The sequence below is a fragment of the Cyanistes caeruleus genome, chromosome 18, assembly GCF_971803275.1.
Source record: "Cyanistes caeruleus chromosome 18, bCyaCae1.hap1.1, whole genome shotgun sequence".
Classification (NCBI taxonomy): domain Eukaryota; kingdom Metazoa; phylum Chordata; class Aves; order Passeriformes; family Paridae; genus Cyanistes; species Cyanistes caeruleus.
This window is the reverse complement of record NC_141718.1, coordinates 7246576-7271909: the sequence shown is the minus strand read 5'-3', so window position 1 is coordinate 7271909 and position 25334 is coordinate 7246576. Positions and strand designations below refer to the sequence as shown.

General features: G+C 40.9%; 1 protein-coding gene across 50 annotated transcripts in view; it reads right to left on the bottom strand.

The window, feature by feature from the left end:
• ARVCF (ARVCF delta catenin family member) overlaps positions 1 to 25334 on the bottom strand; it is a 249348-nt gene that overhangs the window by 59157 nt on the left and 164857 nt on the right. For all 50 annotated transcript variants that reach the window (XM_086856241.1, XM_086856223.1, XM_086856261.1 and 47 more), the window contains 3 exons: positions 20270 to 20877; positions 13097 to 13596; positions 4956 to 5139 (listed from right to left, as the gene is read on the bottom strand). In XM_086856241.1, the coding sequence (XP_086712367.1) occupies positions 4956 to 5139; positions 13097 to 13596; positions 20270 to 20877 (1292 nt within the window). The remainder of the gene's footprint in view (positions 1 to 4955; positions 5140 to 13096; positions 13597 to 20269; positions 20878 to 25334) is intronic.

Genomic DNA, 25334 nt, shown 5'->3' with positions numbered 1-25334 from the left:
TTCTCAACCTGGTGGAGTATATTTCTGGCTCTGAATCCACTGAGTCCTTATGCCATGTCTTCAAACATCATTATCTCACATTTACCAAGCCTCTCAGGTTTTGATTCCATGGGACCAAACCCTTAATTTATACCTACAGGAGTTGCTTATTCCCAGTTGATGTCTGTAGGATGAACCATTTCAAAATCCCTGAACTACTGGTATTTACAGCAACTTCAGAGGAAGGTACACACTGAGGTACCAGTCCCACATTAAAGACAGAAGAATGAAGATCAGTGAAGTCTAGATTCCCTTAAGGCACTTAAGCAGCCTGAACCTCAACAAAGCAAGGAGACAGGGCTAATAAAAATTAAACCACAAAAAGGTTTATACCATTAATTTTGCCTGTAATTATGTCAGTGCAGTAACCCAACAGCAAATAAATCCACACTTCTCAAACCTCCTGGTACAGCTCCAGCCACCAGGTTATCCCTTTCCTTTCTAAGGGCTGATGTTGGACAAGCTGTTGTGTGCAATCTCCAGCTGAAGAATGTGTGTTTTTAGGGGAAGTCAGGTGGGTGCAGTTTGTTTGTGTTCATACACCTTGGCCAGGGCTCTGAACCCCGAGGGTATTTGTGAATACGAATTTCTGTGTACTTGGAGAACTGACAAGAAATGCTACAACTACAGATGGTACTCCTGGAAAAAGGAGCACTTTGCATCTGTTTGCTATGCAAATTAATTCATTTAACATTTGTTGACAGCAGGTCAGTTTAGCACAGGAATCAGGCTAGAAAGTTGGCAATTTAGGAACTAAGTTCTACTCTGTCCTCTTATAAGTGAAAAAATCCAAGAGAGAATTAAAAGTAATTAGGCAGAAAACAGCAATTAAGCCCAGAATGAATTTAATTTTTAAACCATTAAAATTCTTGCTGCTTCCAGATAACTAGGAATCATGGCAGGTATCTCCACAGAAAACTAGCAAGATGATGTGACTGCAACAGTCCTCTGATCCATAGATGCAGCAACTTCCCTCCAAAGCAGGGAAGCACCTCAGGAGAAACCAGGGGACCCAGGGAAGGTCTCTGTACTGCCTGGGTGTTCAAGAATCACAGATCCATCTTTCCCACAAGACCTCAACTCATACTCTTCTCCTGAAGTACCTCAATGTCCAGGTAAAAGTTGAAGGAAGGATCATGAAATAGCCTCATGAAGATGACCTAAATCATTCCATTATTTCACCTGAAGTGCAATTTGAAGGCACATGCTTCTGGATTGCAAATGCCAGTAGGGATTTAAGGTTTTAAAAAAAAAAAATATTAAAAAAATAAAAAAATTAAAAAGGCAGTAACTAGAAGAGACATTTCCACTTACTTAAAAGAATAAAATACAGTATGAAGGCATAAAACTGGTATTTTAAATGAAATGAAGGAACATCTGTGCATACTTAATGATTCTCCTATAGTAAGCAAATGTCTTCCTTACTTCCTCCCCAGTCTTACTGCTTCATAACTAAAAATCCACTTTGCTTTGATTTTTACTGTTCCTTTCCAGATTTCTACCACACATTTCTTTTATCACCTTCAACAGAATATAAGAATAGTCCTGTTTTATAAAATGACACCCAAGGCAGCATCCCACAGAAGGCTCATGACCATTTGGAGCAGTAAAGTGATTATGGATATTGCAGATCTATTCATCATATTGGGTCCGCCCTTAGGAACACAGCAAGGTAAGAGGAAGCATCTTTTTTCTCATCTCAGGATAAGAATGAGTCAAAATTATCATCACCTGCACTAGTTTCTGAAAACTCCAGTGGTCAAGATTACAAAAGAGCAGCCAATAACTTTCATTATCAGATCATACTTTGCAAATTGGCTGTGCTGCCAAGTTTCCAAAGGGGAACAAAGGATTCCCCCAAACATTTCTATGAACAGAGGTTTTGGCAGGTGAAGTGCAGAGTGAGATGGCACACAGAACCCACCAGCTATGCTGCACATGATACCAGGATTCAAAAAAATCCCGACAATGGGCACAGTCACAGGAGTGGGCTTGACTTTAGAAGGAGCCCTTTAAATAAACAACAGTCAATATAGACCTGCACCAGTGGCCTCTTCTTCCTTGGATTCCCACTGGCTCTGGGTGTTTGTAGTCAGCTACAGTAGCCTGGAATGGACACCACTGAGTGTCCCAGGTAAGCCCAGAATAAATCACATGGCAAAGCAGATTTCTTGAAGATAAACTGTGAGCAGCTTCTCTGATTTCCAGTTTGTAAATTATCAGGTCCAATGTTTTTTCATATCAAACACAGATAAAGAGCAGGTCCATTTTTGGGTACAAGTCCTGTGGCCACACAAACCAAAATCAGTATCCAGCATCACAGAGGGAATTTTGGTACCTCACCAAGTGGGTGAATCAGGGCTACAGAAAGCCAGTAAGCCACCTCTGCTCCAGCCAAGGGCAGAGTGCATGGATCATGGCACTTATCTTTTAAGTGAATTCCCAGCCCTGGTGCAGCTACAGATCTTTGCTCAGGTATTGGCCCCAATTACTGACCCTGCAGCTGAAGCACCCTTCCATCCCACAGGTGCCTGCCACACCACACTATCCCTGCTGTTAATGCAGCTCTTCATCCACCCTGGGCCTAGGTGCCTAGGTAGGATACCTGGTATCAGGTATCAGCTCACCCTGACCTACTCAGACCTGCACACACACCAGTGCCTGAACCCCCAGAGTGAGGAGAGGGAGACACAAGTCATACAGGGGGAAAACAGGTAAGACTGGAAAGGAAAATGAGATGGACCAGGAATTGAAGAAGTAAAGGTATATAATTGTAGTGTGGGGTTTTTTTAATTACTTGTTTTTAATTATTTTGAAATGAATGTTTCCATGGCTCCACATTATCAAAGGAGAAACCTAGATTAAGAACAAAATAAAGATGAGTAAGCAGTGTTAAAAAAAAATCAAGTAATAATTAACTGGCAGTTCATGCTGTGAATCACTGAGTTTGAAACAAACTCACCCACATCTGTTGATAAACTTCATTAACTGAAAAAATGATACTGAAACTAATGCCATCCTGCATGTACAATGCCCGTCTTCTGCTTAGATACCTGAACTGCAAGGACATCTGAAACCTCAGAAGCTCACAGATTGTTCCAGTTATTTTGGGAGACAACACAGCTCACACCTGAGGCTCACTTTCAAAGAGGACAAAGGGAGGCTGGCACATCATCAAGAGGCCTAACCTCCCAATTAAATATCAAACTGGTGAACAGTTTGCAGTCTGCAATAAGCTCCATTCGTGGAAGATTGAATTTCCAGGACCAGCTACTGTGTCAACGAGAGAAGTGTAGGCAAAGGGGTTTTTAAACACTGATGTCTGTCAGACAGATGGCTGCAACAATTTATTCTCTGTTGGTGTTAACTATCACATCTTGCTGCTGCTTTTAAAGATGAGCTGCAGAGGATTTCAACACGCAACACAAAATATTTCCAACAGTTTTAATGTTAATTACTTTTGATATGTCCATTTAGATCCCTAGATCCTAGGAAGTGCTCTACAAAAGGTGTGTGTAATATCCCTGACATGGGAACAGGAAGCACTCACCTGCTCCTGTCTCGTTCCTGCTTTCACTCACCTCACTGCACGAAGAGGGGAGACAGCAGGGCAGCCCTCCCCAGTTCCTGTGCAAGAGGTAGTGTCTCCCAGCAGAGACATGGACACATTACCTTTTCCAGATTACCTTTCCCTGCTCTCACATCCCCCTCTACCTTAGGCAGCCTCAGCGAAGCATGAGATCACCTTGCCACACATCTCATGGTAGCTTCAAATTTTCCACCAGGAAGCACAAAGTCCCTCCTGACTATGAGAGCAGTGACCAGAGATGCAAAGACTGAAAGACATTCCCCCTCAACAGCAGAAGCAGACACCATTCACTGGGTGCTGACCTGATGCATTTCAGGGTGCATGAGGACCACTTTCAAATACCGGAAGTCTAAATTCTCTGACAACTCAGTACTGCTCCTCACGCTTCTTTGTAGGCTTTAAGAATACAATGTCCAAAAGGGCACAAGCTTTTGAGTTTCCTGTAAAATCAGTGCCTTACTTTAAAATAAAAAAACCCCAACAAACAAACACAAAAACCCAAACCCAACTGATGAATAAACCAAGAGATACCCTGGAATACAGAAGTTTGAGTGGATCCACATACTAATACAATTTGATGTGGATTAGGCTAGTCTACTAATGACCAATTTATTGTCTATACTTACTGGAGAATCTCATATTCATTGAGATAATCCTTTTATTCCCTCACCATGACTAATTTCCTCTTGCAGAACACCCTTAGAAATGAGACACTAGTAAGTAAAACCCTATGATGCCTGGAGTCTGCTTAAAGGACCTCAGCTTCCAGTGGGACTGCAAATAATTTCAGTAATGGGCCCTTTCAGAACACTTTTCATTACTTTCTTCATTTGTGAAGTTATTTGGAGGAATAGTTATTGCAATTTAGAGACCACAAGCCCAAGAAACAGAAATGAACTACCTTCTGAAGATGAATTCTTCAGCAGAAATCTGACAGGAGTACATTTAAGGGCAACAGAAGGTATAATACCAAATCCTTATTTGTTTTATTCAAACCAACTGACTTCATCACAAAGCTGAAAAATTTAAAGAGAGCATAACTATTTTTTCTCAAACGAAAAGCAAAATTAGACCCACTCTGTTTAGGGAACATTGGTACTTCAGGTTTTTCAGACTGCTTTAGGACTCCTCCTGACTCTAGCTTTTAGCATGGACTGTCCTGCTCACAAGCTGCTCTCAGAATTGCTAACACAGTATGAAACCAGAAAAGGCTCCTTTCCGAGGAATTTTAGAAGGAATACTTAGAATCCTAAACAGTCAGCAGCTCAAATTCTTCACTAAAAAAGCCAAGAAACTGTGGGAAACCCAATCCACAGCTGCGCCTTACCGCAGGCAGCCAGAGGTGTTCTTGAAGACCGTTGTCCACTCGGCGTCGCGCGGCTTCGAGTCCTCGTTGGGCTCGCTCTCCCAGCCCGAGTGGGGGATGATCACCTCATTGGTCAGTGTCTGCAGACCGTGGTTGATGATGACCATCTTCAGGGGTTCGTAGGAGGATAAATTCCACAGAGTGCCTGCAGGGGATTATTAAATAACCGGAGTATAACAACCATATTAAATCTGTAGGTTAAACAGAATCACAGGAATCACGGAGAAGTGCTTGAAGGTTAAATCATAAAACTAAACAAGAAGGCAAAGCAACTTGATGAGGTGCCAGACCAGAACCAGCTTAGAGAAAATCCCACAGCTTCTTCAACAAAGCAGGGAAGAACTTGTATCAAGACATGGATATTGTTGAACTCATCAAGCTCTACACAGAGTACATAAAAGTGATGTACTATTGGCGTTTAATAGGATTTTTCTTCTGTAGACAAACTATGTTACACTTTCAAGTCTAACTATGCCTCAAAAAGTAAAAATTCATCCAGTGAAGCAAAGTATATTGAGCAAGTCCTGGGAGAGATGAATTTCTGGAGGATCACTGATCTTACGCTTATCTTCTGCACAAGATAATATTTCATTGAAGTCTCCTCTTTATTTTATTTTCACATTTTCCTGTCACAGGCAATATCTGTGTTCAAATCTCCTGGTGCCACAAGCACATGATTCCTTGAAGAAGCTGGAAACCAGAACTCCACTGTCTTTTCATTTCTGCCTCAATTATGAGCCAAAGCAGACAGAAGTCAAACATCAAAACAGAATAACAGAACAACAGCTTTATAGCTGCAAAATCCCGAGTGTTAGATAAGTGATACAGCCTCCCAGCAGACCTGTATCAGTGTCCTGACAGCTATTACTCATCAGAGTAGGACTAAAACAGAACACTCACTTCAGAGAGAATTTCTGCATAGACCCAGCCCGGTACCATCTGAGAACTGTCAGTAACAACACTTGGAGGGAGCCAGACACACGCTTTTGGTCTCCAAGGAAATGTGTGAGTTCTAGCAAAATTTCAGACAGCCCAAACAGAAAACCCAGATTCCCCAAAACACACAAGGAAACTTTCCTAAACAGATCGAGTATCAACCTGAGGTTCCCTGTGTTACTACGAGTATGAACTTGTGCAGATTACAGTGCAGACTGTAAATCTCCACCTCACTGTACATACATCTAAAAAATGCAATCGAACAACTGAAATGCAACCTTTTGTTTCAGCCCCTTTCAATCTCCCCAAGTTTTAAAACATACAATTTTCAAGCTTTAAAGGTGACTGGGAAAATGCTTTGGATCTATGACCATATGGTACAGCCTGACATGGGGACCTGCAGGAGCCTAGCAGTGACTGGACATAGAATAATGTATTAATAAAGAAACTGAGGCAAACAACAGAATGAACATCATCGTACTTCTTGTAGTCTTTTTTCTGAAGTAATTCAAAAGTAATACCTTTTTGGCCTACTGCCCTTGCCACACACAGACACTGTATGAGATTTTTGTAGACTAATTTTAGCTTACAAACAAGACTGTGTAGGTAAAAGATGAACCTTATCTTTGTACCTACTACAATAAAGCAATGTTTGTGACTGCAAAACAACAAATATTGAAGAATAAGAAAAGAAGCAAAACTCAGCAGAAAGGGCTAGCTGGCCCCATTTTCTTATCAAAATTTACATCTCAAACTGGTTCAAAAAATATACAACATACAAAAACCAAACGTAAGTCAATAGTTACAGTAAGACTAAAAAAATGGACATGTTAATTTTAAATACTTTACTAGACTGTTTTGCTTCAGTTACTGTACACCAATTTTTTAAGCATGTCAGACTCACTCATAAAAATAGTAAGTACAATTAAATCCCTAAATGCATGGCTGGCTCAGGACTTGACAATTCAAATTCTACGTCTGAACAGCCAGCACTGAATGAGAAGGATGAATCCCTGGAAATGATACAGGATAATCATCTCTGGAGGAAACCCAGATTCAAATGGAGAATAGTAGGTGCTGAGTACCCTGGTTCTGGAGGCTCCCTCTCAGGACCAGAAATGGAGAACAGGGTGGGGATTTTCAATGGTCAAAACACCATGATTTGGAAAAGATGGCATCAGCCAAGGAACCCACTACAGGGTTACTAAAGATCCTGTTCTTCTGAAACTGCAAAATATTTCATCCAGAAATACTGCTGAGATGGGGAAGAGCTAAGCTTTAAAATCTCACAGCCCTTTTGAAATCTGAATTTGAAAAGCTCTTTCCTGAACGTACATGCTACTTGTGCCCCTGAGAGTCTGCTCCTTCCCCTTTCCTGGAGCAGTGACCTAATCTATTAACTCTAGAGCAAACTAGAGAGGCAAATTTTACTGCTTAAGAAGAATAAGACACATATATAATTAAAAAATACCTATACAATTTTCATGACCTCTAATATTACAGGACTACACAAAAGTTTTCCAGTGCTCAGACCTTTTGCTTGTTTTAAGATTTAGAGATTTGTGTATAGACTTCAATACCTTCAACTAGAGCACGTAAAACAAAATCGTCATCTCCAAACTCTTCCTATATTCTCGTTCACTGGAGGTTATTTTAAGAGACTAAATAAATGCAATTGTGGATTCAACGGTGTTCCAGCTGGATGGTAGCACTGACCTGCCCATCTACCACACAAATCAGCTTTAATGCTGTAACCCCACCCTGACCAAGAGAACCCCCTGCCCCTATGGAACCAGCTCCTCTACCTACAAAGAATTTTTATTAAGGGGCTGCTGTGATGCATGCAATGAACTATTTAGGGCAAACACAATTTGACTGTAAATCTCAGTAAGTGACCACCAGACAAAGGCAGCTGGAGTTATATACCACACCTTTCCCCCACCCTTTCTGATAAAACTCCCTCCCCCAGCATTTTAGAAGCTTTCAATTTCTCATCTACCTCCCATCTCTAAAATTTTTCCTACAAAACAATGAACTGAAGAAGAATAAAGGACAGCCTTACTCTTAAAAGAAATTAGTGCAAACTCCTCAAATTATTCAAAAGGTCAAAGCACTTAAATTTGTAATATTCTCCTTGATGGCTGCATAAGGAAATCTGAATGAATCCCTCTATTGAACAGCATTTAGCAAGGGAAAATGCAAAGCACTTAAAAGAAATGTAGCACAAGATAAACAGGGATGAGGGATCCTGTGGTTCCAAAGACAGAGGAAAAAACTTCAGGTTGAACACTGACTTCATGAGGAAAATATTTCACAAGAAAGGATATAGAAAATAAACACAATGACAGTTCATTTTTATTATTCAAAATTATGAAACAAAGAGCTCTAAATCCCAGCATCCTTTCTGCTCTAGAGAAAACAAATTCTATGGAAAAGTCACTGACAGTGACAGCCACAGAACCTTAAAGAGAACAAATTCAGATCCAACTGTAGCATTTAGCAGTACAAGAAAAAATCTGAGGGAAAAAAATTGGTGTAAATTTGACATCCATCTTTAAATATCATTTTCTTTTACTATTAGCATAACACACTAGTGCTTCAATAACAAGCTGGAAACACTGTTTTTAAAACTCTAATAAATGCAAATGAATAGCACTCAGGAGAAATCATGTCACTAACACAGCAGCACAAGGTGAATGAAGTTATCTAAATTTTCCATGCACTTTCAGTACAAGCCTTGAACTTTATGACCACAGACTGAATGAGTTTTAGGACCAGAAAAAGATGAAATATTGCTCTTCAGAAGATGAACATGATCATTGCCAATCTGTATTTTATTAATAAATACTATGAGCAATGCACTTATGTATTTCTAACTTCAATCATCAGCCCTGATTTTTCAACATCTTAGGTAGGCAGGGGAAATAACCACAAGCTTTTATTTCCAAAAAATCCAACATCATCAAGAAACTAGAAGTGGTTTCATTTCTTTTCTGGGTCCATACCAGATAGTTTATCACTTGCAAAAATAAACACTCTGCAATATATTCCCTGAGGAATTTTTGTTGCCTGTTGGTCCAGGGGACATTTGCTTGATAGACTTGTTTGTATCAAAGCCCTAAAGATTAGAGCTGTGCCCCTTTCAGTAGTGGTCAAGTTGAGAACCTCAGCATGAGCTAGTGTGTGACAGAACCCACCATGAACAAAGATCTTCTTCAGAGACGCCTTGGAACAGAAAAAAGAAAATGGAAGGAGAAATCTCATCTGAGATCAGGAAGCTGAAGACAGCAGGGCATTTCAAAGAGGAGTCCAGGTCTGAGCAGCTGACAGGACCTCAGCACACATCAGTGCCCAGGAGCTGGGAGGTCTGAACCAGCTGATTTATCTGCAAGTTGCTATTCAAGCATTAGATCAAAATATTTCATCTGCAGAGCATTTTGAAGGTCAATCATTTTTCAATTATAACCAATTTGGCAGCAGAAAAATTATGTCCTGCACCACTTCAAATCAGTGCAATGTCATTAAACAACAAAATTACTCCAACGTTCTCACAAAGAACAAAATTATTCATTAAAGCTACCAACTTCTGATTGCTTCTCAAAGAATGTAATAGAATTTTGGGCTTGCATATCTGATGGGAACATTTCCTCCACAAAAACCTTATCACTCAAGATAAAATTTTTGTAGCTTCCCCAATCAGAGCAGATTTAATTCCTTATCAGCTTAATCCTCATTTCTCTCTTTTTCGCAAGAAAATGATCCACTGAGAGTAAAGCAGTACAGCTACAAGCCTAGCAAGGACTAAAGGAAGAATTTTATGGAGTATTTCTCAACACAACTCTACTCATGATTTACTTATGGACACTCTAACACTTGAATCAAGCTTTTCTCAGTGCAGTAGCTAGGAAACATTTTGTAACTCCACATTTTAAAAAGACAAGTTAGATCTGTGGTATTTTATGAATGTACCTTTGAATTTAGAAGGAAGTTTTTGCACACTTCACAGATCTCTGACCTCAAGTGACATCATGTTTAGTGCCATTTGCAGATATGTCCAGAACACTGGGTAAAAAAGAGATGGCACTAACCCAAAAGTTTTTCCACTTCTGCTAAAACCAGTGCTATCTGTAAGAAAATAATCTACTGAGTGGCTTAATCTGGCAGTAGTGGTGTATCAGTACATGCTGTCTGCTTCCAAAATTTAAAGAGCTGTCTCAAAAGTGTTGTCTAACTTGTCTTCTCCAAACATGTATCCTGGGAAATGCCCAAGGGAATGCACTCCCAGCACATCCAGACTCATTCATTCAGCACTGATGCCACACATCTGATTTCTCCCTCGATGCTGCATCAACCTCTTGGGTGTTTTTAACTCACTGGTGTGGCTTTTTCCCCACTCCATTAATGCAGTGACCAGATCACCATGCAAAAGGGAAGCCATGGAGCTGTACCAAAGCCAAGGAGTGACTCACACTAGACAAAAACGATGGTCTCTCTTGCCAGAAAGCCCTGCTCCAAACAGGGTGTCCTACTCTATGCACGCAGGTATCTTCTGTCCGACAGGAAGGCAGTGTTCCACAGCCAGAGAAACAAAACTTCAAGCCTGGAACCACTCTTGAATTCAGATAACTGAATTTTTAAAACTTCTTTAAATTAAAACTCTTTGGAAAGCAGGATTATTTTATCATTTGTCCTTAGCTGGGATGACCAGCTGGTGATTACTACACTGAGCTTTTGAAAAGCAGCCAGCATTGAGTTAAAGAAAGATTAAACTGTAGAAAAATCAATGTGTCATACCAAACTTGAATTTGGAGCCTGTTGAAAGAAATAAACACACAAATCCTGTATGCTGTTGTATTTTCTTCTTTCTCCTTTTTCTTTTTCCTAATGCATTGCTGATGAAGTCCCCAGACATTTCCCTCCAGACACACAGAAAAACTTTCATGGCAAAGGTAGGCTTTGGTTTATCACTAGGGAAAGGCACCCAGATAGGAAGTTGCGATTGCTACCAGGAGAACATTGGAATTGTGATCTGAATTTCTGAGGCTGCAGAACACAGTCCTTTTGTAGCAGCCCTGCCTGAATGCTCCCTCTGCACTTCAAGCTGGCTCTTGTTTCTCTCTGCTGACTTCTGGAGCTCATTTTACGAATGGACAATTCCACATTATCAGCCAGAGCTTTGAACACGGACTCCAAGTACAGCAGCACCAGCCACGAGGCATTGCTGGAATATTCTTCTTTTCTGTGCTGATGCTTGAATGTCTCACACCGGATCTGGTGATATCATTTCAGAAGGGGAAAGAAATTATTCCTGGTTATGTGGAGATTAAATGCACATCATCTGTTACAGGACATCTGTTTAGGTTAATGCCCTGGTTATTCCCGTTGTTTTTCAGTAAGGGGAAATAAAGAGCTCTAAATAACAAAAGCTAAGGTGGAATAAAAACACTACTTTTAATTGGCAAAAACTACTGCCAAATAAAATGCATTTGAACTCTAAAGCTAATTAATCAATGTGAAATCAAAGCAATCGCCATTTACAGTGAAAAGGAAAAACATCCAGTTTGCTTTTGCCATCTCAGAAGTGACTGATCACCACTTAGCACTATAATGATATTCCTTCAGAGTAAATTATAGACCAGCTTCTCCTTTCTTGAATCTAAGGAAATAAATTTATTGCTTCTCAGCACTCCAGAAATGAGTTTTGATTAAACTAGAACACAAGATAAGCAGATATTCTTTATTAAAAAAAAAAAAAAAGGTCTGCCATCATATTAAATGAGTGCAACAAATGGAATATAAATACCACCTGCAGTTTCCATATTGAGGCAGAGCACAGACAGCTCTCAAAGCACGTGCTACTCAGAGGTTCTCTGACAAGTCAGACAGCTCTCCTTTGCCAGCTCACTGGAAGAAGGCTGGAAAAATATCCTTCCTAGTTTCAACACTGTATATTTAGACCTAGTTTGCTAAATAGCCTGTAATGGCTGTGGAAGAACAGATGGAACACCCAAGGCCACTCTTCATCTCAGAGAATTATGATTACCAATAAAAACTTAAAGAGAGCTACTATAATTTTTGAGGAAATTACAGAATTAAGATGTTTACCTCTAATGGCTTAATCAGTGTTTACAACAGGGTTTACCTGCACAAACCAACACTGATAAGGCAGCAAAACAGTTTCAGCCCTGGACCCATTTTCATCTTCACAAAGGTTACTGAAAGATTCTGTTCTGGCACAGAAATTCATTGGAATTACCCTGATCTCCATCCAAACATCCCCTGTGGCTTCTGAGAAGACAAAGGGAAATCCATTTCACAACTCATGATTAATGGGAGACTGAAGAACAGTATCTTTCTCCTTACTTTAAGAGCTGACATACTTTTCCACCCTTTTCCATTTAATGGCTGAACTTTGAAACTTGGCATATATTTTATTGCTCTTTTTGGATGATGTCCAAGACTAAGTTCAAATAAAAACAGGTTAAATAATGGAGCTGTAAGTGTTCGAAAACTTCCTGCAAAGTGTGCACAAACTCAGTAACCTGAAATGCAATTCTCCCTTTTCCTGCCTTTGCAACAAAGAAATCCACATCCAGAGTAGCAAGTGCAGACCCTATGCTCCCTAAAACCCGAATTTTCCAGCCCAGAAGTGCTGCAACTTTATATACAGCCTCAGAGCCCTCAGCACCACCGGAAGTGTTCCTGATGAGACTGACTGTTCTCTAAATATGAGGGAGTGGGGACATGGCAGCAGGATTGTTTTGTAAGAGAGTAACAAGGAAAGATTTAGCTCAGCATATCTTACCTCCTGATTACAACACACTGAGGGCACATGCACTACAAATTACCTGTCAATGAAGCTGCTGTAACTCATTTAAGCTTTAGTAAGCCAAGCACATGCAATTGCATGCTACCCCCAAGGAGCAGCATCATCCCTCAGCAGCCAGAGAATCCCAAGTGCACCACACACACACACAGAGGTGATCTCAATCCCCTCCTGATGGGCACATGTCAGGTTCTCACCCCACAAACATGGTGCACTACAGAACAGCTGCACCCAGGGATCTCAGGTCTTGTTCAATGCTCTAAACTCCAGAAACTCTTGCTCCTGAAGCTGAAAGGTCTGTTCTAAAGACTAATCCAGTAACAAAATCACAGACACTGACCTGTAATTAGCTCTCTGACTTCCATGTCATTTGTTTTTCGCAACAGCCTGATCAATGCAGGGATCCCATCACAGTTCTTTATCGCCACTTTGTTTTCATTATCCTTCCCATAGGAGATGTTTCTGAGAGCCCCGCAGGCCTTACGATGGACCTCAGGCTTTGGATGATCCAGCAGGCCCACCAGGATCGGGATCCCTTTGAGGTGCCTCACATCCTTTTTGATTTTGTCGTTCTCGTAGCACAGGTGCTGCAGGTAGGCCGCGGCGTTGGACTTGACGGGGTCGATGGGGTGGCTGAGCATGGCGATGACCTCGGGCAGGTCGGGGTCCCTCCAGCGCGGGTCCTTGCGGATGCTGTCGATGGACGGCGAGCGCTTCCCCAGCCGGTCAATGCTGGCCATGCTGCCCCGCTCCGGCTGCGCCAGCGGCGCCGCGTAGCCGCCGTGCAGGTACGGGATCCTCTCTTCAACCATCTCTGTCTCGATGGGGTCATCGTAGCCCCTGTGACAAGCAACCATCCCAAGACAAAGAAGGGGGGGGAAAAAAAATCACGTTTAAACATTTAGTAACTCCAAGTCAATATGCAGATTTCGGCCATGAGCAAACATTTTAATATCACAAACATCACTGGGGAAACATATTTAGAGTTTCCAATAGTTTATTTGTAGTAACTTGAAAATTAACCATAGTTGAGTTCTCAGCAGTGATGGGACTCCAGCACACTGTTTGTTTGGCTAGCAATGAAATGATGACAGGAACTGCAAGCCATCAAACAGATTGCTTTCATTTTGGTCACTTAGCAAAGCAATTACAACAGAACTGGATTACATTTAGTAGGCAACACTGATCTTCATTAATGCTGCTACTTCTGCAACAACCCAAAACTCTAATTGAAGTCATTCAAGGCCTGGGCAGAGACCACAGATACATTTCAGCAAGTCTGACAAGTTCCACTACATTTCCATGTTGTTGAGTACACACAAGTGTACTCTAAACACTACTCTTAATCAATATTGCCATAAAACATCCTCTTATATATGTGTTTTTTCAAACCAGCAGCAGCCTTTTGCTTTACAGGTTTTTCCTGGACAGGCTTGCTACTGTCTCAGTATTGCAGTTAGCTCAGTCAAGCCAGTGGTTTTAATTGCTACAAAACGTTTCTTAAAATCTTTCATCTGAAACACTGAGTGATGTTATTGAACCATTGCTGATGTCATGCTGAAGTATAGACTATTAGAAGTCAGGAAGAAAATGGAGCTTGCTGTCATCCCAAAGGGACTGATAATTAAACTGGGCTCTGGGGAGAAGAGCAATCGGAGGTGGAGACTGAACTTAGTCTTGTACAATTAATGCTTTTAATGTTAAAAGCACCTCTCCTGACTGTATCCTACTTTAATTGCTGTTCTAAACCATAAACTGAATGAAAGGATAAAAATGGGCAAGTATCCAAAACTCAGAATGAATCTGAAGAAATCCTTTTATTGATGCAGTTATTTGTATATGTATAATTCAGCAGTTGCTCTACACTGTAATTTACACTATCTGGACAGTCGTGTTTTCTGTTACAGAACAAAGCTGTTTCCATCACTCCAAGCAGAAAACAACAACACTGAAACAATTTACTTCTGTCAATGCACACGGGGCAGAAGGAATAACAAAACCCCTTAGCTACTCCTCAAAATTCTGCTTTTAAAAATGTAAATTTGTGATCACCAGCATTAAAACTACAACAAAATCTCATTTCTCAAACTCATCCTCCTCATGTTCAATTCCTTTTCACTTCATAAAAGCAGCAGAAGATGAATTTTAATAATTGCACAGCTGTTCCTTGCTTGACTTGGTAACTCACAATTCAGAACGTCTGTCCTGTGAGCTGCCCACAAGATAACTGTGCACCACCTCAATTACACCTGCACAATTAAGTTTCTCTCTCCTTCTCATCCGTGCAAGTACACAAAGATAATTACTGTCTTGGGATGCAGTTTGTTTGCTTTATCTCCACAAAGCCTTTCAAATAGAACCATACAGATGGGCCTATCGTCCTCATTTTGTATCCTCTCTTCCCTTTGCCACAAAAAGCTCCTTGGCTTCATTACATTTGTTAAAAGAAAACATCAGAGTTAGGTCTTTAAATTGCAACACTGTCATGACAAAAGAGTACTACTACAAGTCTTGTACCAACAACACTTTTTAAAAAAATATTGCCATCACTACTTACTAAATATGAGTGAAAATACCCAAAGTCAAGACTTAATCATTAAGAAAAAGGAAAATTAAGTAAGATCACAACCCTCCTATAAAACAAGACAGTACCTCTCAAGTATTGGTAGCGGAGAGGGTGAAAACAAAAACCCACAACTACTGGAATAAGCCCACACAGGCCAGATCCAACATTGCTCTGAGGACAATAGTGTTGAGAGCCACTGCTAATGCAGCAGTGACATAACTCAATGATTGTACCTGGCAGCAAAGTAAACAGTGGCACATTTGACCCTTGAAGACCCCAAATCATTATGTAGAAACTCAGGTCCTGTGTCAAGCTAGGAGCTGTACATGGCAAGTATCCCACCACTTCAGATTCACATGACTAAATACAGTGATCAAGGTGAGGGAAGATGAAAAAAAACCAACAGGGGAAGCAGTTTACCAAAACAGGTCATCTGCAAAGGAACACAAGGAGTTTAGGCAGAGCAAGGCAGAAGTGCCACAAGCCTCATCACCTCTCCTTTAACAGACTAGCAGAGTGAGGAAATCAAAAGCAAGTGTCTGTCAGGGCATTACACACATCCTGGTCACCAACATATTTACATACTGGGAGAGTAAAAAAAAAATCCTCTGAGTCACAGTGGTGTGGGCCAAATGTGATTTTTCACTTCCATATATCATTGGAGCAGCTAGGCTGGGAAGGAAAAGCCACTCAATACAGAACAGGACTAACAAGAGCTTCAGCAGATACTGCTCTCAGGCGACCAAGAACTCTTTACTCTCAGGACTGAAGAGCTCTGGTGCTATGCCAGAGTTGCTGACTGCAAGCATCTTGCCTTCTGTCCGTCTGTAGCAAGGCAGCTGAGTTTTTAGGATGCCATGGGTCTCACTAATCACCTGTCTCAGGGAATTGATCAAAACACATTCTAGCATAGTTAAAAACTGGGAGAGAGCTTGTGGATTTATCATCTTCCTTATGGCTTCAACATAGGCACATTTGAGTAAACAGGTGAAGGATTTAAACATTTAATCCTCAACAACTTCTACAAGTGTTACATTCATTACAGTTTGCAGCTGGTGTCTGCTTTGGATAAAAGACCAGAAAGGCTTGGGATTTCAGTAGGAAACTTTGTGCCAAACATTGAAGAGGAGACGTAAAGACTTTGCAGAATGAGATTCTACTTTTGCCAGGCTCTGTTCCCTGATAGGATACACAAGAGGATTCAAAACTGGAGTGAATCCTCTGCTGAGACAAGCCTGAGCTATGGGCCATATGGTGAAAACACCAAAATCCCCTTAACTGGAAACACCTAAGAACTGCCAATGGATGAGCTGGCTCAGGTTGCCTCCTGCCACATCAAACTCTGCCATTCATCACCTTCTGACCCCAGAATATTATCAAACTGAATTCACACTAAGGAAGAGAGAAAAAACCCAGAGATTTTTTCAAACTGATCACATTGCTTGCCTCACCCTGTCCTGCCCAGGCATGTCCATAAACTCCTGCCCCAAACTAGACAATTTCCCAATGTTGCCTATAATTCACCTGGAATGAATGAACCTGGGCCACAACTGCTAACTGAAAGTTTATCTACAATTACAAGCCTTTTATTCTGAACTAAAAAAAAGCATCAGAGGAAGAATGAGACTGACGTGTGGTGTTACCAGTACTCTCACTGTCTATAAACAACAGACAGACCCACTGGTAAAGGTATCTAAAATCTGGCTCATTTCCTGGTAATAATTTGGACCATGAAGTGACCACCAAATACAGTCTCAGTGTTTTAAATCAGGCTTCTGGAATAGACAATTTAACAGTAGAAAACTGTTTTGTTGTTGACTTAGTCGCCATTAAAAATTTATATCCTGTGTAGTCTGGAATAGTAGCACTGGCAATAGCTGCTCCAGAGCTCTTGGGGGAAAAAAGAAGTCCCAGGAATGCTCATACTAGTGCAGACTGCAGTGATCCACTCTGGGAAGAAATCACCACCGAGGAAACAAAAACCGGAACAGACTTTATTTAAATCAGTAAGATTAACTATGACTTGCCATTTTTTCCCAGCTTGTCTGTGTTAATTTCAATTTAATTAATGACAAATATTCAAATAGTAGTAGGGATGTGTTTTGTGAGTAAAAGTATTCAGTACTTCCTACCTCTCTTTCAAAAAGGACTGTATATAAAACATCCAGCGCACAGTAAAATTAGATGTTTTCAAACACCATAATAAAACACCTAGTATAATAAAGGCAACTTATGAAATGAAGGTAAAAAGGGCACATACTCAAAGATGTGTAAATGCCTTCACAAGTAAACTCAAGTAACATTAAATCAGTATTATAAACCCCAAATGCTTTTCTCAACTCAAATGTATTATGCAACCTGACTTACACCCAAACAGAGCATAAGCTGAGGGGAAGAACAAGAAGTGCCAGGTAGTCTTGCAGGAAGTGATGTATCTTACATGAGAGACTCAGTATGAAGAAAAACATGAAAGCCCAGCCACTAGCAATGATGAGCCAACAGAGGGAATATTTGCCTTTGTGCATTTATCTGGATTTGGAGATGTTTGTGAGGAGGCACATTTTTCCCCAATTTAAAATGAAATATAAGTAGCTTAAAATGACGCTGGTGTTGACAGAAAAAAAGCACAAATAGGTATTTATTTCTGTGATCAAATGGAGCAGGCAGGAGCTGGAAAGAACAATCTGTGCTTGTAATCCCCTTGCCTAGGAACCCCTCCAGACACAGCTGGGCTGACTCCTCAGCACACAGGGAGTCAGACTTGCTAGCAGAGATTCAGATGAGAAACCTCCACTCAAGTCCTCTCAAAACAGGAACTGACAGTAAAGACTCTTATTTTACCTTTAAGCTACTACCTAATGAAATAGCACCTTCTGGGAAGAATATGAGAGAATAGCTCAGTGAGTCATTAGTGGAGGAATTCTGTTCAGGACAGGACAAGATGCCCAAGCTGAAAGTTGGTGCAACAGAACAGCATCCAGCAGAGTTGTTGTTAAACCTGCTCCACACAAACTTTTTGGAATCAAAACTGACATCAATTAATCACATTCATTTAATAATTTTCACAGAAATGAAAATTTATAAAAAATTAGAGAGGAATAATAAATTAGCAATTACCCTCATCTAGTGCCAAGCACTACTTGTAGTCTTTATTTTCTTGCAGATCAGTAGCATATCAGAAATGCAGGTTTATTGAGTTGTTCAAGTATTACTTTGAAATGTCAAAAAGTAACTGCTTATGAAGAGGCCCTCATACAATCTTCTTATGTTCTCAACAGCTAAAGTTTGCTGCCACAGTCAGGCTAATTATTTGTCAAAGCCTCTTGATCACATTAAATATGGAAAAAACCTCACAACAAAAGAAATGTTAAAGAAAAATTATGAATTGGTCCTATCCAAACTGCAAGGAACAATAAATCAAAGGGATGTTTAATAAAAACACCAAATTTTAAAATGCAAATGGGTAGGTTCTAAGAATACATTTAATTATTCATTTCACAAGCAGTCGGAAAAATGTTAATAAAAAATTAAAAGCATTGATGCCTGACTTCTTTTAGCAAGAACTGTAAACTTGCTTAGTTCAGGGAAGCACTAATCCAAGTCTGACAGATTGATCAGGATTCTGGCACTCACTGGGTGCAGCTATTTCTTTCAGCCCCACAAAACAAGGACATGATTCCACTGCCGGGCAAGCCTGCAAAATCAAAGATATCACAAAGGACTTGAAGGGTGTTCTGGGAGATACACCTTGATACCTTTTTGCTGAGTTTTTGTATTTGTTTTTTTTTTCTTTCTCACAAGTGTAGATGACAATTTTGAAGTGATTGATTCTGTCTACCTTTGGAATGAACTTCCAGAACAGGGAAGGAAAAGAGAGCCATAAAACCATGAATGACATAACATCTCCAAGTAGGAGGACTCCAGGAAAACAAAAAGGCCAACACAAATCCCACCAACAATTGCTGCTGATGCAGCAAAGCCTGAGGTCAGAAATGTAAAGTCTAAAGACTGTCTACACATAGAGGCAGGTGGATCCAGACTCTTTACATCTCTGCAAACTTTTCTAAATTAAAAGGAAACGAATGAGAACTAAATCCATATCAAAACATGAATCATGAGGATATGACTTCAAGCAGGTACATGTAAAATTTGTACACCCCTTAGAAAACAAAGTATTACAAGTATTTCAGGTCTGTACAAGATGACTTCCAGCTGAGTAACAGGACTCTTTTCCCAGCCTGTGGGTTGTTGGGTTTTTTTCTCAAATGCAAGAGCAGATACCTGTGAACACAGCACAAGCAACTAACACCAGAAAACAGAGCATAAAATAGAACATTCCTCAGAAACCACGCTGAAGCAGAAGTAATTTGCAACGGGTCACTTTAAATGCAACACAGATACTCTTTCCCCCCCTTCTATAGGCACAGGAGAAAAGCGGGTCAGACAGCTGAGGGTGTGTGGTTAGCACAGGATCTGGGCTAACCTCACAAGACAGCTTGGCACCCCTTCACCACCAGGGACCAGCTCATCTGCAACCCCAGCCAGCTGTTCAAAGCTTTTGTTTGGCAGATGTGCACACAACCAGAACTGTCAGGATTCTCACAGATCACAAATCCCTCTTTTCACCTTGCTAGTGTGGGATGGCTCTGGGACAACACAATTCACAACTCTTTTTTAAAGAAGAGGGGAAAAAAAGTAACTTAGCCTTCCTGTACAAGGTCATCTTTCTTTCTAAATTCAACCTGAACTAAGCAGCCCAGAATCACTGAAAGGGTCCTTGTACCCCAGCCCTACCTCTCTTCCATACCTCATCTGTGTTTTGCAGTCATTTATGGGCTGTTTTTCTGTCAAGTAATTCCAGAACATACCAGATCACAGAGTTTGAACGTACATGATCAAATAAACAAAAGCTGCAGAACAGCACTGTGAAAAACAAACAGATTTTACCTTCCTTTGTGAGGTCTTCCTCTCTCTGGCACACCTGCAGACGTCCTCCTGTTCACAGTGGAGTAATCCGGATCCAGTTCATACCCTTCATCATCTACTCCGAGGCTGCGGTTGTCATCTTCCAGTCCATAGGGCTCCGGCTGGAAGCGCTCGGGCTGAGAGCGGTTCAAGTCAACGCTGCTGCCCACTGGCACCTGAGGCTGGGCAACAGGGCCATAGTTCTCCCTCCTGCTGGGCAGGGTGAAGCTGCCATCATCGGGCCGGTAGGTGCCCCCCGGCACGTAGGCGTAGCGGGGCCGGTAGTTGACGCCCCGGGACAAGCTGCCGTAGTTGTCCGAGAGGTCTCCGTAGCCGTCGTGGCCGATGTAGGGGCGGTACTGGCCCTCGTGGCTCTCGGGGTACGAGTCGTTGTAGCTGTTGTAGGATCGGGTCAGGGTGGACGAGGCCTGGGGGGTGATGAAGCGCTCCCCGTTCTTCAGGTACCTCCTGTCGATGGAGTCTGTGTAGCTGCCCATGGGCGACGAGCCGTCCATGGCAGGCAGCCCGTCCGGCCCCAGCGGCACCTGCCGCACCGTCCTCGTGGTGACTGTCTTGACCATCTTGGTAACCTGGCAGAGCAGCGAGTAAATGTGTTAATGTTCTCCTGCTGCATAATGTGGTGAGACACACGGGGAGGTGGAAGAGTAAAATGGGGAGACAGCACTACAAAGCAAACTACGCCGTGCCTGTAACACTGGTGTAGCAATCAGCTCACCTATTAGCTTGTGCAATGAACAGTGGAAAAACACTTTGTAAAAAGCACTTTGAGAAAAGAAGTAGAGTTATGTGATCCTGCCTAATCTGGATCAAGTTTGCACCTCTGTAATTTGACAGAGCTCAAATTTGGCAATAATATTTAGGAAACCTTGATCTCAAACAGGGAGGTTTTGGGCTTCAGGATTCTGGACAACACACCTGATTTCTGTTTTAAGATATTCTTACGTCCACCAACCACCACACAAGCCCAACAGGTAGTTGTCATTATTTTGATGACTAACAAATTTGCAATAATGAACACTAACACCACATTGTTTTTGCAATTGCAGCTACCTAAACATCCCAGACGAGCTTGTTTAAAACACTGAAGACAAATCTGGATACAAATACAACTTTATCTTTACTTCCAGAAATCACATTTTATTTCAAAACAGAATTTACAAAAACTGAAAATGTCCAGAGGGCTCTCGCATTCAGGGTTTCCTGCTGAAGGGTAAGAACAAAGAGTCCTTAAAACTTTGCAAGAACTATCTGCCTTTGTGGCCAAGGTCTGGCAATCTGCGCAAGACAGTGTTGCACAAAAGCCACTATATTTAGAAACTAGCAAAGGGCCTTCTGTTTGGGTTGGTATCTGGGCTCCATCAACTTCTGTACTGTCTTCCAGAGTGACCAGCAAAAGCTCTTTTGGGAAGAACAAAGTAAGTCCAGCAGATGCCAGTCTATCCTTGGTAGCCCTAACCCAAATAAAATTACTTTAGCCTATATAAAGTTACCCTAATGCAAGTAAGTGCTGACTTTTCAGCCCAACCAAGCAACAAAACAGCACATCCACAAAGATGAGAGGGAGACTGAACCCACCTGACAGCATTACACACACCAGGGGAAGAACACAAAATTGGTAAAAGGTATTTGGGGTTTCTAAGCTATTACAGACATAAATAAGCATCAGCAAATGACACTTTTCTTATGTAAGTCTTAGAATGAAATGCTACATTCAAGGGGAATGTTAACCACAACATGTATCCCTGGACTGCTCTGTGGCTCCTAAGTCCAAATAAATATTTTGACCTATAGCCTCCGATTTAAACATTTAGATTGGCAACAGATTACCCAAGCTGCTGCAAAGCAAAATAATTAGAGTACGTCTCTTGAAGTGGCTCCAGACATGTCCTCTAGCCAGATGTTTTCACATAGAAACCCCAAACAGAAAAAAGATTCACCCAAACAGCATTTCTTTTCCTAGACACATCTGTGAGCAAATGATACTTCAACATAATGAAGAAATGAAATCCTCTGCAAGACTGAAAGCAGTACAAACGCCTCTCCACCAGAGGTGTAATTAACAGCAACATGATGCTGAATACAGCAAAGCCAGGTACCAACATGTCCTCTGTATCTAATTTGAGCCAGAGCTGAAAAGAGTTTTCCTCTTCAATGCAAAGGGATTTCCTCAGCAAGTAAATATCAGGAAAGATGCTATCCCCCTTCCATGCCTCTGGGTCTTTTCTCCCATTTTCAAAGCACACATTTACTAAGTGGAAGAAAGGAAACTAGAAACTCAACATTTATTTCATGACATACAGTCCAATAGGGATTTTTGCTTGTTACCTGTGCACAATACTTCTCCTTTCTGCTCAGTTGTCAGCGTGACCACTGTCACAGCCTTTATAAACTCAGCAGTGAGAGGACAAGAAGAGCTGGCAGAGTTTACAGTAGCTCTTTGTGAAGTGGATACACACAAAGCAACACAGCTCAGTGTTCTCCTACTGAAGTCAGAAACAATACTTTTATTCAAAGTACCATATTCATAAGTCATCTTCCAAGAGCAGAAAAAACAACATTTCTCAGGCCTGAAATATGCGAGTTTTGCAAAACCATGACAGAACTGCATGCAAAGTGCTGGGCCTTTGTGTTCTTGAATTTGGGAACCAGTAATGGGAATAACAGAAATTTAGGTAGGACGTCAGCAATCTGATGAATCAGAAATGGATACTTATGCTCAGAAAGGAACAACGAAGGATCTTTCTAAATGCCAGGAAGTGCCCTTGCATAACCTCACAAAGCTCTTTCTTTCAGCACTATACAACAAATCTAAGCCCAAACACTGCTTCTCAGACATGAGCTGCCATGCTTGCGGTTTGTCACGTGTCATTTTCCTAAAGCTGTTAAGATCAGACAGTAGGAAGCACCTAATACACCTTGTCTGGCTGCAGCAACAGCACAAGAAAGGAGGAATCAACTTTGAACTGCAGGATCAGGTCCACCTTCATCAAGATTTGCTCCTTGTTATTGGTAACCAGGCCAAGGTACAAACACAGAAACCTTCCAGCCTTGACAACTGTCTCCAGCAGTTGGTACATGCACACAAAACCCAGAAAACAGAATTTCAGATCACTGAAAATCACCTCCTAGACAATGTGTGACCCACCAGTTACCCTCAGTGAGTTTTTCATCATGCTGTGGCACTCTACAGAGTATTTAAAGAGCTTTGGGTTTTTAGTTTAAATTACCAACACAATTCAAGGGATTAATTTGCAATTTATACCAAATTTTCCTTATTTTCTTGTCTTTTATACTAGCACAGACAGGCTTTCAATGGCTGTGGCTCATCAAAAAGCCACACTCAGTGTCAGGCAGCACAGCACATGTGAAAACAAGTTTACAGCATTTGCACAGCTTCACCTCCTACTATTTTCTGCACCCAGCAGCAAACACAAAGTATCAGGACAGTCAAAACTCCCTTGTCAGACACACAAAAAGGAACATTTCACTCAAGCATTAAAGTATGCATTTCTTGTAGCATAAAAGCATTCAGTAATGCTAAAGGTGTTATACTGGCACAACCAAACTGAGTCATTTTACATTTTGAGAGAGAAGGAGTATTTGCACTCATGCCTCATTTGTCAGGCATAGCCACTGAGATAGAAGATTTATCATGTGATAAACAGATTTCGCTGCTGACAGAACAATAAAGGGAAGCTTTTTGGCAGCAATTAGCCAGCACACAGATGAAGGTCCATTTAATGAAAGGTTTCCAAACAAAAGAAGAAACCCAAGCAACAAACCAAACACATTTATTTCGGGAAATCCTGCTCAAGGGAATGTTTCATTTGTATTTCTTAAAAGAATACAGGCAATCTTGAACAGCTGACAGCATAGTAATCTTCTCTCCCAACATTTTTGTATCTTCTTTAACACTACTGCATTAGCCAGAGAGAATGAAGCTGTTCCAAATGGGAGTCCCAACAGCCTTATCTGAGAGACATCTGATCCTTCAGATGTACCAATCTTAAAAAAGATTTATTAGCATCAATTCCTCACTATGGATGTGTACTCTAATAAAAAAATTTAGAATTACAAGTTACTTTGAGTGCAATTTGACTTCCTCTGTCTGTTTTCCATCCCTAAAGAAAACCTGTATGAAAAAGGCTTTTTCAGCCCAATGACAAATCAAAGATGCTCAATTGTTTAAATGCCCCAATCTCAGAGTACCAGAGGAAAGCTTCAGAGTACTTCCCTATGAAGAGGCTGTCTGGGTATGCTTACAATACATATGTAATTCTTTATTACCTGTACAGATACCAAGATTTCAGCTATAGTATAAAAAAATCCAATTTCTTATGTGTTCAGGCTCTGTGGAGCCAAAATTCTGCAACTCTACAAGTCAGTGCTTTCACTGCTGTTCTCCACACCCCAAAATCTAAATATACTTCATGTTTACTGACCTTACTACTATTGTTCACCTCACAAATAATTATTTTAGTAAGTAATTTCCTTACAAGCCCCATGATAATGGTTTTACTAATTCTGTTTCTGGAAATGCATTTGCCAATGGAACATAAAAGAAATATTCACACATTTGAAGTAGCTTCATACAGTAGCTGTGTTCTTCTGTCCCTTGTCCTCCTTATGTAGAAGAATGGGAAAACAAACATGAAACTATCCAACAATTAGATTTACTGGATGCATGTGCCTATGGTCCAAGTAGGTGCCTCACCTACTTGTGCTTGGTCACAGAGGAGTAAAAACAGTAGAGAGATTTCTGTGGAACAGAGTTATGGCCAAATGCAGTCATCTATAATTCTGCCTTCCATTTTCTTTTTGAGGTTGGTTTTGTTTTCTCTCTATTTATTTTTTTTTTAAAAAATAAATTAAGTTCATTATAAAAGCTGACAGGGGTAACAATCTCGTTGAAACTGTCATAAAGCAAGCATCAGATGAGAAGGAATGCATCCTGACCTTTTTGTGAGCTTATTTTTGAACTACAGACTGTAAAAATTTATCAGCCCATGCAGGTTGAAGCTATTAC